This window comes from Chinchilla lanigera, unplaced genomic scaffold (genome assembly GCF_000276665.1).
Source record: "Chinchilla lanigera isolate Chin_1 unplaced genomic scaffold, ChiLan1.0 scaffold00035, whole genome shotgun sequence".
NCBI lineage: Eukaryota > Metazoa > Chordata > Mammalia > Rodentia > Chinchillidae > Chinchilla > Chinchilla lanigera.
The window spans coordinates 20,704,733-20,719,666 of NW_004955436.1; the positions used below are offsets into that span (position 1 = coordinate 20,704,733).

General features: G+C 35.4%; 1 protein-coding gene across 2 annotated transcripts in view; it reads left to right on the top strand.

Annotated features, from left to right (window-relative positions):
- Reps1 (RALBP1 associated Eps domain containing 1) overlaps positions 1-14,934 on the top strand; it is a gene marked incomplete in the record, with an annotated part of 75,167 nt that overhangs the window by 27,057 nt on the left and 33,176 nt on the right. For both annotated transcript variants that reach the window (XM_005389265.2, XM_005389266.2), the window contains 6 exon segments: positions 9,938-10,061; positions 11,776-11,972; positions 12,129-12,282; positions 12,740-12,864; positions 13,368-13,530; positions 13,817-13,880. In XM_005389265.2, coding sequence (XP_005389322.2) covers positions 9,938-10,061; positions 11,776-11,972; positions 12,129-12,282; positions 12,740-12,864; positions 13,368-13,530; positions 13,817-13,880 — 827 coding nt within the window.

Here is a 14,934-nt window from a genome sequence, read left to right on the forward strand (position 1 = left end):
GGAGAGTAGGGAGGAGTTAGGGATAGGGGAAGGCTGGTCGCTGGGCTCCAAGTTACATTTAGTTAGGAGCAAGAAACTGTGTTGTCCTGTTGCACAGTAGAGTGGCCATGGACAGCAATAATGTGTGCATATTTCAGAAAGCTAGAAGAGACATGTTTGGAAGTGTTCAACACAAAGAACGATACATACATGAGGAGATACTTTAGCTGGATTTAAACACTGCAGTGTAGACATGTATTGAAACACTGCATGTTACGCCACTAATATGTGCAGTTTTGAAGCTGGGCATTTAGGTTAGCCCATGCCTGTAACCCCAGCACTAGGGCGGCTCAGGCTGGAGGATCAAGAGTTCAAAGCCAGCGTGGGCTTCATGGAAAGTTTTCAGGCCAGCCTGGACTGCATAGTGAGACCCTGCCTCAAGAACAAAAAGAAGAAAAGTACAGCTTTTATGTTTTTGTGCACCAGTTAAAAATAAATTTTATTCTAAAGAAGTGTGACAGGAAGGAGGAGGGTCATGATAGAAGGCTGTAATAAAAGGGTGTAATTTCATTAGGCCGATTTAGCTTAGAGTATCATCTCGTGGTAGGTAGGAGCAGTTACAGAGGGAACAGAGCGTGGTCTAGATGATCGGGAAGGAAGGCTGGGGTGATAAATAGAGATTTGGATGCTTAAACTTAGAGGTGAGATTTTTTTAAACATAAAATTATTCGGAGTCATACTTAGGGACTATTAATTTGGTAGTTTGTAGGAGTGGAAAAAGACTACAACAGAGCTGATCCATAAATAATACTTCTGTGGTTCGTTCATTCATTCATCCAAACAACAAATATAAATGACCCTGTTCATCAGGAGGTGTAGGTGCTAGGAGCTGCTCTGTGGTATCTCATTCTTTTGGGAGAGACTGAAAGTGAGTCAGTTCACAGCAGGGTGCTCAAGGAAGACTTCTGACTCCCCAGCATTTGGGCTGAGACTTATGGCAAAACAGCTGCTAAGCAAAGTTCTGAGGGGGAAACCTACTGAAAATTCAGCCCAGTGGAAAAGCCCTGAAGCCACAAGAGCAGTCTTGATTTGCTAAAGAAAAAAGGCAAGAGGTATCTTAGAAGTTAGACTATTGGCATATGTATTTAAGGATTGTCCTTCATATACCAGTGTAGGATGAGATGGTACATTTTTCAGAAATTATTGTCCCTTGGTTACTGTTCAGTTGTCTCAGTGCCTTGAGTTAGTTTGCCAGACACGAACTTACACAAAGCTAATATATGTCATAATATATTGATGGCCTGAGAATAATTTTTTTCTGGGCGTCCTGAGTCTTAGGCTACTGAAATGCTCTAGGACTGTTATGCATATAGGACAGGTTAATATTTATTGATACCTGTGTTTATGATTATCTTTCATGAAATTTGGTCTCACCTTTTCTCATACAACCCTTACTTGCGAGTGAATGTGAAGGGACGTTATTGCAATTTTTCCTGTATTAATTATGGAACACTCTCTGGACAGAATGTACAGACAGACAGTCCAAGTGTTTTGTGCGTTCACATTAGCATTTGAAAATGGGAACAGAATAATCCAGATAGCCAGCTTTAAAAAAATCTGAAGATGCGATCATTGGACAAATATTCTTGTGTAATAGCTGCTCTCGCGTTCTGTAATTCATTACTTCCCTCACCTTGTCAGTTTCACTAATTCATGTATCTCACTTGCATCCCTGGACATTGTTTTCAGTGTTTACTCTAAGGGAAGAGGACCAGCAGTTGCTGCATCAAAGGCAATCCTTCCTATCACTGTGCACCCATCCCCTCTGTAGGAGAAGTGGGTGTGCTCTATAACAGCATTTGTCAAAGTGTGGTCTGCACACACTCTTGTTCTGTGAAGTGAAAACTATTTTCATAAGACATTATTTTTCCTCTTTCCTGTGCTAATACTTGCACCGATGGTGTGGACTGCAGGTTCCTTAGCTTAAATCAAGGCACTAGGTCCATATTGTGTAAGTGTTGTGCTCTGTACGGCCATGTATTGAAATATAATACATCTTTTAATATTTTGTGTAACAAAAGGAACATAAAGCATTTCTGCTTCAAATTGAAGTGTGATGATTATCTTGAGGAAAAAGTACTTATGTTATTGATTGAGTTAAAGTAACTGTTGAGCTAAACCACTTTCTTCATGGAACATCATTTCTTTTGAAAGAATAACTAATTTGAGTTTTGAGCAGATACTTTCTTGAAAATAAAGGGAGTATGTCTGTCCCTTCAAGGAAAATACCTGATGCTGTTAACTGCTAATGATAAAAGTCGAGGTTTTGGTGAAAGAATTTTTAAAAACTTTTATGTGCTGCATGTGCTTAATTGCTTCCGAATTTTAGGGACTTTTCTGATGAGGTCAGTGATATTAGCAAATACAGTTCCAAAAATATACATGAAATATGTCACATTTGGAAGGTCTCCATAATTAAGTAAAACAGTAATTTATAATGGTCAGTGCAGGTCGGTCAGTGCAGATCAAGTGCATCAAAACACAAATGGATTCTGGCATCAGACTGTACAGAAAAGTCTGTTGATATGACTTTGGAATTTATATAAAAATAACCTTTAGGCAAGGACTGTTGAGCCAGTTGGATTAAATAATAATACCAGAATTACGTGAAAGGCTAAACACTCCCATTTTTAGCACCTACTTCTGTATAATGTGTTTCCTTTTTATATTTTAAAGAAAGCAATATGATGCAAATTGAAAACAGATATGAGAATTTTCTAAGTCAGACATTAAGAGAATTTGCACATGTGTAAAACTGCACTCTAAGTTTTTTTCTCGTTTTGGAAGATATTTATTCTCATTAGACTGTTACATGTGATAGGATTATTTTTAAGTGAATTTATAGATACATATTTTTTAATTTCCTAGCTTAGTAAATATCAAATATAAGCCAAAAAAAAGTTTTAAGAGTCCTCAGTAGTTTTTAGAGCATACACAGGGAATCCTGAGACCAAAAGCATCAAGAAACACTGCTCTAGAGCATCCAACATTGATCCTTAGTGTTATCCAGAGCATTTGATATATGAACCACTGGTTCTGAAGCCTTTTAATACACTTGCTTATAAGATTTTTTAGTGCTTCATGTGGGCTAACGGTGCATTCTAAAATCTCCGAAGGAGCTATAATTTTCTTTAGTTTACTCAGCTACAGAACTTTTAACTTGTCTGGTTCTTTGGAAGGAATACATTTTAGAACTGCTGTTTCATGAGCACACAAGGATTAGAGTTCTGTCTGGGACCTGGATGGATCTGGGAGCAGAGACTTCAGACTCAAGACTGCGCTGGTTCTAATCTTAGTTCTGCCGCTTATTATCCTTGTTTTTGTACTGCTGGTTGTGGTGGTTGTGGTTGTTTTTTTTTTTTTTTTTCTTGGAAATGAGGATAATGGTAGCTATCTTTAAAGTTTTATTCTGGCCGTTAAGTGGAATAACAAGTAAACCCCCTTCCTAACATAGGTTATTTTAATTTTTTCCTTTTAATTAATCCCTTCTTTCTAGTAGGTGTGAATCTCCGTTATAGATATTCCTATGTTAGTAGTGAGTCACAAAATTACAGGGACAAGTCTGACAAGTTAGTAGAATCATAGAAGTTAGAGTCACTGCCAGCCCGAAGAAGTATGCCTGGCCCTTCAAGGAAAACAGGTGAACCAAATTGCCCAAGGTTTTAAGCTACCAACAAAAGATAATACATCTACTGTCCCAATTTACTTAACCCAAAGAATTTTTATAAAATTAGAAGTACTAGAGTAAATTCACTTTTAAACCTGATAATGACTAAGAAAAGATCTTTCTTTTATATTTTATTATTAAACTTTTCAGAAAATTTCCATTTAAAATTTTCCATTTTGACAGCTTACTGGGATGATCCTATTGCAATGTTACATATAGTTTCAATGTATTCCTCTTTTTTTTAATCATGTTCAGATTCAGCTCATGAATTCAAGACTGTACAGGTAATTGGCATCTACTTTACTTTGGTCTTTTCTTCCCTTAAGTAAGGAATGAATTTTATATACCCTTATGGTTGTAGCATCCCCTCTACCCTCACATTCAGAGCACAGTGGTAAAGAGTCAACCTACTCTTACCATTACCATGGGAGAATGGAAGTGTGTCATGGTAGAAGAAGAAAGGCATAAATTGGGCTTCAGGCAACTCAGTCAGTCAATCTAATTCTCTTTCTTCCTTATATAATGTTAGTACCACTTCCATTCCATTGTTTTTAAGGGTTAGAAGGGAATACCTTGAATATTTACCATTATACCCAGCATAGTATTTACTCAGTATATATTAGTTTTCCTACCCTTACATTTGTATATCTGGATATTAAAAATACTGCTTGTGTACTTTGCTCATGGGAAAGTTCTTTGGGTCATTATAAACAACTATTCATTCTTATTTTATACAATTTTAAAAACTTGTTTCCATTTCTAAATCCATGGCATATAAAGCAGAAAGCAACAATTAGACTGCTGAGAGAGCAAAAAATGATATCTTGGCAACAAAGAAAACGTCACAAATTATTACAAAGAACAAAACTGTGTTAACAGTGATAGTCCATTATGTAGAAGAGAAACGTTGCATGTTTTGTTGAAGAACTACAGTCTATTTAATGGTTTTTTGATATACATAGAATGGAACATTTAAAAAATAAGTCAATACTACTTGTTTTCTTAAAGGTCTTGAATTTGTAATTGCATTGTTGTGTAATGTACTAATTTGTATTGCTTAAACCAGAAGTTCGGAATGGTTATGAAGGCATGATTATGAATATAGCATGAACATATGACTATATATTCATTATGAATATATCATAAGATGAATTCATCTTCATTCTATAGTCATCTTCATGATTATGAATATAGCATGGTTATGAATATAGCATCTTATATTTTAGTCACAATAAAACAGACCTGGAAGTGTATATCTGTGATAGAGCATGTATTCACCATGCAAAAGCCCTAGGTTCATTCCCTAGCGCACAAACAAGTTCTAACAAAATCCATGTTACTATTTTAAAGGCATAAATTTTGAGGTCTCAGGGAAATGTGAGACTCTGACTTAGTCTCTGAGCTACCTAAACTATATAATGACTTAGTCTCTGAGCTACCTAAACTATATAAAATCCACAATGGGCAGAAGAGTACATGGAAAGTAATAATAATGATCTTTGTGGGCCAGATACCATTAAAGTGCTTTATTGAATAGTCTCATTGAATCCTGACAGCAATCAAATAAGGAAGCATATTATTTTCCTCAGTTTACCTTTGAGGAAACTGAGGCATGGTAAAGTTATACAACTTGTTAAAATAGCGTCAATGATATAAATAATGATTGTCTAACCAAATTGATCTGTGTAGGTATTACAGTGAACTGACTACATGCCAGGCATGGTCGCAGATGCCTGCAATCTCAGCACTCGGGGCAGGAGGATCTCAGTGAGTTCAAGGCCAACCTGACTACATAGCAAGACCTTGTCTCAGAAACAAAAAAGAATTACAGTCTATATAGTGGCTTTTTGATAATCACAGAATGGAACATTTACAAAATAAGTCAGTACTGATTTACGTAGTACAGATATTTCTTTCTGAAACCAATAAAGTCAATGACATTAACTTCTCTCTGTTGTCTCAGACCTGGCAGCCAGGATTCTGTGTTGGTTAGTAAGATGTAGTCAAGCAAAGTTTTGAGTATTTGACTATGTCATATTTTAAACATTTTCTATGTCTAGAATTTTGTCCTACAGTTATACTAATATGCAAAAGATACACACACAAAAGTATTTATAGTATTATTTGTAGTAAGGAAACTGGAAAATATCTTAAGGCCCCTCAATAGGGGATTGGTTAATTTGTGGTAGGTATATTCACACAGTAGAATGCTATGTTAAAAAAAAAAAGAGAGAACTATATGTGCTGATATAGAAAGATCTTTAACACAATAAAATGTATGGTGTGACTATAAAATGTTTACTGTATATTACTTACATGTGCTTGTATGTTTATATACATATGGAAAAAAGAACAGATGAAAGGAATTGTTAATTTTAATGGGGCTATAGAAACTTTAAATTTTATATCCTTAATTACCATTTTATTTATTTTTACCATGGTCTTATAGATCTTGTAATATTAAGAAAATAAGCCTTAGCTGGGCATGGTAGTGTAATATGCCTGTAATCCCAGTGCTTGGGAGCCTGAAGCAGGAGGATTGCCCCAGGTTTGAGCCTCGGCTGGACTATATAATGAGTTTAAGACCAGCTTGAACTGCATAGGTAGAACTTGTCTCAAAAAACAAAAACTGGCAATAAAGCTTAATAGTTCTCAGTAGCTATCACTAGCATGCCAGCAACCACCAACTGGCTCTGGATTTCATAGGTGAATTAGTAATCCGTTGGAGGTGGTTTGGGAATCTGTACCCTAACAAGTGCTTCAAGTGTTCTTTGGGTCAGATAGCTAACTTTGCCTGAGAAAGACTGAGCATGCACGTAAATATGAATAATTAAGATTAAGAGGAAATTAAAAGAATCAGACTACTTTGTATGATGATGAACCAATAAATTTCAAAATTTGGAGGTGATAAATGAGTCTCTAGGGAATTATCAGATGTTTTAGAAATAGAAAACCTAGTTTATTTAAAATAATAGGAAAGAAGAAACTGAGATACATATTAGCCCAGCCTATAATCATAGATAAATTCTTTCTAATATTCATAGAACACATAATTTTTGGCTGGTGGTATTGAGATCAGACCCAGAATTTTTGCACAGAGCTATATCACTTTCCTTCTATATTTATTTAAACTTTGAGATAGGGTCTCACTAAGTCACTTAGTTGCCCAGGCTAAGTTAAAACTTACAGTCTTCCTGACACAGCCTCCCAGAGTGATGGGACTATAGGCACATACTACTATGTCTTGTTAATTTGTGATCTGCTGAAAATATTCCAGAACAGGGAAAAAAATAAGACTATTTTTTCTTACAAAACCAACATAACACCCAATGTCAAAACTTAACAGATCGAATTTTTTTAAAGTTTGTTTTAAGATAGTGTTTAAAATATTTTATTTGGAGAAATATGCACCGTGGCTAAATAGAATTCATTCCAAAAACCAAGAGATGGTTTCCTGTTAGATACTCTGTTAGTATACATGTTAATAGAAGAAAGAGAAAAAAAATGACCTTTTAATTTTCTACTCCAAATGCACATGATAAAATTAACATCTGTTTGTAGGTTTTGAAAAACGAGAAGCCAAAAGCAAAGCTCAGAAGTAGGGAACCAGCTGAGTAACGCTGAAAGGTGTTGTCCGGTGTCAGCCAGTATCATGCTTAAGTGACAGAAGACCAGGAATGATCTGGTTACAGTTTGGAACAAGTCTGTAAATAAGTAGCCATCCCAAGTAAATAGTCATCCTGACACATGAAACATCATTTGCTGTATGACAATATCCCAGAACCTTCTAAACAAGGAGGAAAATCATTGAGAGGTAGACTGACTTTCATCACATATTATCAAGATATAGTGTGTTACAGATCCAAGAATAACCATTTAGAACTGTAAATGAGGAGTCAGAAATAAATATAACTTGGTTTTTCAAGTTACTAGAAGAGAATGAAAAGAAGGGTCAATAAATAGGATCAAGAGAATTCCTAACTTGATTTTTCATTCCAAAAATAAATTCCAGTTTAGTAGGACTTATATATCTTTAGTATTAATCATAAATATTCCAGAATAAAATATTTATAAAGACCTTTTTAAGTATAGCAAACCCAACAGCCATAAAGGGGGAAAATGATACATTTGTAGAAAAATTTAAAAATTCTGTACCACCATAAGAACTTAGTTAAAAAACAGGTAAATCGGGAAATTTCATGTGCAGGATGAACAGGCTTGTGCCTAAGTCTTCAGCTTCATCTGTCACTCCATCCCTCCTTCCCAGCCCTGCCTTCGTCTCCCCACACATAGAACTGTTCTTCTCTGAGGGGCCCTTTCCTTCCTGTCGGAGCCACATAGTACGTAGTTGGCACTGAGTAAATGAATGAATGAATTCCATGACACTTGGAGGTCAATATCCATAATGTAATAAAGCTTTTAAAAATGAATAAAGAAGACCCATAACTCCTTTTTAAAATCAATAAAGGACAAGTTGGATAATTCTCACAGGAAAAGAAACGTATGTAGCTAACAAACTCAAACTTTTAATAAATACAAATTTAAAAAGTGACAAGATTCTGGCTTTTCCTTAATGCCATCTCCTCCTTTCTAACCATTGCCTGGATATCATCCCCTGAGTGTCAACAAACTACTGTTACTTTACACTTTAGGTCTTCCTTGTCTCTGGCATATACCTGACATATTTCAGACTCTTTGCTTTATCAGCAAAGGGGTGTCTAAGATATATAATGATCCCTTAACAAGCAGCAGGTAGGCAGAAAAGTGTAAACTAATACAGTGATCACAATAAAAATGCCTGCGTGACCTACAAGGTTATGTAGCCTTTCTTTGTTAACTCTGCCTTCTCTTCTTTACCATTCCTTTAATGATTTAACCTGCCTTTTAAAATTTCCTGTCCCTTTTTAAGTTTCCACAGAAGTATTTACCACTTCATGGCAAAACCAGTGCTGATCAGTCAACAGACATGACTTTTCTCTTTGTGCATGTAAACAAATGATTAGTAGTGTTGCCATAGTATTGTTTAACCTTTGGGAGGTGTTTGTTTGCAGTTCTTTAAATAATTTTCTTCAGACTTAGTAATACAGCATCTCAAATTTACCTTGCTCTGATTTGAGTGTTTCAGGAAAAGGAAGACAGATTAACTCATTCCTGCTGGCATGTACCTCCACTGGTTCAAGCCGCCTGGCAATGAGACATAAAATTACAGCCTCATCATGGACGCGTTAAATATACAAGAATTTGTTTTATTGGAAAAATGACAGAGATACATAGTGCTTACTTGAAGACAAATTCATAACCTTTGTATAATACAGATCTCTGCTTTTTTGAGTGGAGGTAGCACAATTTGAAATCATCTTTCTTGAGTCTGACTAGCAACACCTCAGTTCACAAATGCTTCTGTTCGTGAACAGTTCGGTTACCAAACAGAAGTATTAGGGAAAGTTTTGTTTCCATTCTCAGACTCCATCAGATGACAGACAGAACGCAGTAATCTTCCCAGAATCATGGAACAAATTAAGCTCATGAACTGAGGCACCACTGTATTTACTTGTGTAGCCAATCTTGAGATACTTGTTGGATGACTTAACTGATCAGTGTAGATCCTTGAAAGCTTTCATGGTTAGAAAAAGGAAGAGAGCAAATAAAAACTCTGTTTTAAAGAAAAGCCATATAATCATGTTAAGTACAATTAGGAAACGAGGAGCAAAAACTCTTTTAATCTCACCTGCCTAAATAGCTGATGGAATTTTGATACAGTTTCCAAGTTTGTGTTTACTTGGTTAAGATTATGTATCTTGCTTGGCATATCTCCTTAGCATTCTCCATGTTGTTACATCATTTTATGACTATTGCTTTCAGTAGCTGTGTAATAGTCTATTGGCTGCATGGAGCTGTTATATGGACAGTGCTTGTCATAAAGAACATGGTTGATATATTGTTTCTTTTTTAAAAAAGCACCTGAAAGAAAATTCTAATAAAACTGCTCATTACATGGATTGGATCAATAGTAGAATGGTGACCTTATTGTAAAACAAGTGGGGTTTGTTTTCAAGAACTGGAAATTGATTGTCATTTGGGAGTATTACATCATACATTAGAAAATTTGAAGAAGTTACTAACAAGTTGTTTAGCTGCTTAGGTTTTTGTTTGTTTGTTTGTTTTAGCTGCATAGTTTTGAATGGAGAATTTTGGCATAATTCGTAATGCTAACACTGTGTTTTTTTCCAGATTATGGAGCTTTGTGGTGCAACCCGACTTGGTTATTTTGGAAGAAGTCAATTCTACATTGCTTTGAAACTTGTAGCTGTTGCCCAGTCTGGGTTTCCTTTAAGAGTAGAAAGTATAAATACAGGTAAATATGCAATATACTAGTTACTGAAATGAAAATAGTCTTAATTACAAATAATATTCGAGTCAGTAGAACTTTTTAGTCTTTCTGATATCATAATGACATTTTTGACGTTTGGGTGACAGGGTGTAATTCTCATTACCTTGTATTTCTCATAGAAAAGTAGGTCTCTCTTATATCTGTTATAGCATAGAATATGTATATCTTATATATTTGATAATAGTATGTGTTCAGATAGCAGTTTTTCAGAATTCACTAACATTTCCTTAGAATTTTAAGTAACTTATCAAAGTTAGTATTAAGTTGTAGTGAACATCTCTTTATATAACGTCCTTTTCCTTTTTTCTAATATAATAAACTTACCTTGCTGGGGTTTGGGGAGGAGAGGGGGAAGGCAGCGGAGGCTCCATTTTTTAAATTAGAATGTAAGAGTTAACTAAAATTTTCTGATTGCTAGAGACGGTATTAAAATATTGGTGAATGGAAACTGAGCTCCAGGGATGGTAACCACCTTACAAATGTCATGTTGGATAGCTTTTTTTCAATTATTTGGTGACTGGTTGATATGGAAGAAAATAGACATTCTATAAATACAGATGCTTAAGTATGGTGGATTCTGTAGTTTTCATAGAGAAAAGGGGAAATGTGAGGTCTTCTATTACATCAGAATTTTTATATTTTTAATCATTAGTTCAGTTTTTTGTCAGAGGTTTTAATTGTAGACCTGTGATTAGCTACATTCTTCTAGTATGAGAGTTTATATTTTTTTAGGTAATTTTGAATTCTTTTACATATATAGTAAATAAGCTTAATGGTTTTCCTCCTTTATATTGTAGGGAAATTAGGAGCTAGGGATATCTCTCAATGACAGAGTGCTTGCCTAGCATGCAGAAAATCTGTCCCCAAAGTGGGGTTGAGGGAAAGGAGAGAACCATTTAGTAGATGGAAGCATGCTTTCCTCTGAAAACGAGTAGGTATTTTCAGCAAGTCCTGGTATGGAAATGTCTAAATTTGCTAGTCTCATACTCACTGATACATTCTGTGTTTTTCTGACTGCCGTAAATTACTCTAGAGATCCAGTATGTATAGAAACAACCTAGACCTAGGGGTCTGACTCTCCTGGTTTCTCATCTTGTCAGTTATTACAGTGTGCATTACCAGTGTGCCCTTGGAAATCTTAGAGCTTTGAGGTTTTTTTTTTAAACAGGAACTGTGTAAGATTGATGTGATTATGAGATGAGATGAATATAAAGTAGCAAACATAGGTTCAGCCATCCGTAGTTATTGTTACCACAGCCCTTAGAAGAGCAATCTGGTTTTACTACTTTCTAGGCAAGAGTCTTTCTAAATAATCTGTGGGAAATAATGGCCTGAATGTTGTAATGATAAATGCTTTGTGTCTGTTGTTTCTGTGCCAATTTTTGCAAAAGTTCTGTATCTAATTCTTCCCTGATTTCATTTTTTAGTATGTGTGTCCTTTTTTATTTTAATATAATGCAGGCTGAGCATTCCAAATCTGAAATCCAAAATCCAAAACTTTTTTGAGCACCGGCGTGAGGTCCAATTAGATTTTGAGTTTTAGTGTAGCAGTGTTCAACCTGTAAAGTCTATATGCAAACTTTCCAAAATCTGAAAATCTGTGAGATCTGAAATACTTCTCATCTATAGTATTTTGAGTAATGAAGACTCAATCTGTAATTATTTTTGTCATTAACAGTAAAGGATCTTCCTCTGCCAAGATTTGTTGCTTCAAAGAATGAACAAGAATCTCGTCATGCAGCCTCATATTCTTCAGATTCTGAAAATCAAGGATCTTATTCTGGTGTGATTCCCCCTCCACCTGGCAGAGGACAAGTGAAAAAGGGATCCATAAGCCATGATACGGTTCAGCCTCGGGCATCTGCAGATCAACAGGTGATCACATGCCTGTAGATATTATTGGTTGATGCCCTGTGTAGATGTTTGCATGAGTTTATTAATAAGTTAATAATTAAATTGTAAATGCTATAAATTTAATAATTAAAATGTCTCCTTAAAGTTTCAGTTTTATAGTAGTAATACTGTTTTTAGGAACCTGCATCCCCAGTAGTTTCACCACAGCAGTCGCCACCGACTTCTCCACACACGTGGAGGAAGCACAACCGTCATTCCAGCGGCGGGAACAGTGAGAGGCCTCTTGGAGGACCTGGGCCATTTTGGTCTCCTTTTGGTGAAGCACAATCAGGTATACAGAGATTCTTTAGAAATATCAGCTGTTTATGGTTGTAAATTGAAGGAAACTTGATAATATTACTTTAAGGTAGTTACCTCCAAGACAGTTTTTAATTGTGAATTAATTAAACAGAAGCAAAAAAAAAAAAAACAGGAAAATTTATGTACAGATGTATCACTTTAAAGAGTAGTAATTAGATTTACTTCTCTCTGTGATGCTTAGACAAAGGCAGTGGAACCAGATTCTGTGAAGATAAAATGAATGAGTATTAACAAGGAAAGCACAAAACAACCGAAAAGTTTTAAATGCGGTGTAATTTTTAATTGAACAGAAGAGATTGCATTTTGGAAACTGTTGCATTTCTTCAAGAGTAGAGTTTGAAAGAACTTTGCTACAGTCCTAGCTACAAATTCAGTAACTGCTGTTGTCTGCAAATGTGAGTCAGTGTGCTCCCTCATTCTCCTTTTAGGTTCTTCTGCTGGTGATGCAGTGTGGTCCGGGCATTCTCCACCTCCACCTCAAGAAAACTGGGTCAGTTTTGCAGATACTCCACCAACCAGTACTCTTTTAACCATGCATCCTGCTTCTGTCCAGGTGTGACATTTTATTGGTATTGCATTTTTATTTGCTTCATTCAGAGTATTGCAGCAGTCATTGTTTTTATATTTTGCTGTTGCAGATTTTATAAATGCAAGTTCACGTCCTAATTTTAAAAATCTAGAGGTCTTCTCTGTGTCATTATTTTTAAGTCTGTTGTCACTGGAATGTTTCACTAAAGGTTTGGCCGACTTTCTAATTCCCTAGTGAAGTTTTGAAAGGTTTCTGCATCTGAGAATATATTTGCTTGGCTTTCTTAGCACATTTTTCATAACTTTCTGTTGCTTACATAACTGCTATCATTCTACATGTTTATATAATCATTGTGCAAAAACATATCCAGTAACCTGACATATAACAAATACGTGGTTTGCTGATGACTTCATTTTAAGTGTCCACAAAAAACTAAGTTTTACTTTCAAGGATAAGTAACCTAGCAATCTTGGTCCGTGGAGTCATATAGATAGATACTGTACTGAGGAAAAAATGTTTCATTGCAGGACCAGACAACAGTACGAACTGTAGCCTCAGCTACAACTGCCAATGAAATTCGTAGGCAATCCAGTAGTTATGATGATCCCTGGAAAATAACAGATGAACAAAGACAGTATTATATAAATCAGTTTAAAACCATTCAGCCTGATCTAAACGGATTTATTCCAGGTGAGTTGTTGAAAACAGAAGTTCAATTCTAGATGGGACAGGACAAAGTCTCAACTTCATAATTTCAAAGATATTTTTTTATTGCTCCTAGATTTTAATTACAAAAGACCATTAATTCACAAGATAATTGTCTAAGGAGAGTTTATAATCATTGGGGACCAAAATCATGATGTATTCACATTATAAAGTTATCTTTTCCCATTCAAAGTAAAGTCTAAGACTTTTACCTCAAGTTCTATTCTTGTTCTCTGTGTGCGGAATAAATAACACTGTTTTAATATTTCAGGATCTGCAGCTAAAGAATTTTTTACAAAATCAAAACTTCCTATTCTTGAACTTTCTCATATTTGGTAAGTTTGGTATATAGATCATTAGTTGGGTAATGTGAGTTGTTTCAAAGGGGTTTGCAGCAGGTAGATTTTAGAACTTGAAATAATAAACTGACACTCATTTCTTCAAAAACGTTTTCAAAGAACTCAGTATGCCCTTAGAACAGCAAGTTCTCTCTCTCTAGAAAAGAAATAAGTGATGCTAGTATAGAAGTTCCTCATAAGCTCTACCAAGCTAAGTTCTCAGTTTAAGAAAAGCCCTTAGCTCCCATAATAAACATAGAGTAAGACTTTTAGGATAGCTGCCACATAGTTGGAATTAGCCATTGGAACACAAATTACAGTTACAAATTACTTTTTAAAAGCAATTATCAGGGCTGGGGATGTAGCTCAGTGGCACAGCGCCTGCCTGGCAAGCACAAGGTCCTGAGTTCGATTCCTGTTACCAAAAAAATAAAATAAAAATAAAAATTAGCAGATAAACTTTATTTCTACTTTGTATCAGTGTTCTCTGTATTCTAAATTATTTTAGTAATAGGCTTCAGTAGTGTGGTATACTGTAGTAGGAGGTAGATAGATAATGCTTAAAATAAAAACTCAAGGACTAGAAATATGTGCGTGCTTGTGGAGTTTAGGGCCATAAATTAAAAAAAGAAAGATTATGCTGGATCTAGGAAAAGGCACTGACAGCAGGGTGGGAGAGCTGTATTTTGTGTCAAGCCTTTCTGTGCTTTAATGTGCATATGTTAAACTTTTGATAGCAATAAAAATAATATTTTAAATAATTTCCATGAGTTTATTTGATATATGTTCCTTCATATATAATCTATTGCTAAAATGCCTGGGTTAAAAGTGATTTTTTGGTAACCTTCACTACTGGAGTGTGGGGTTTGTTTTGGCATTTTATTATGAGAATTTCAGGTACATAGGAAAGTTGAAAGAATTGTGCCAGGAGCACCCAGATGCTACCGCCTAGATTCTTTTTTTTTTTTTTTTTTTTTTTTGGTTTTTTAGTTTTTCTCCGGTACCGGGAACCGAACTCACGACCTTGCACTTGCCAGGCAGGCGCTTTGCC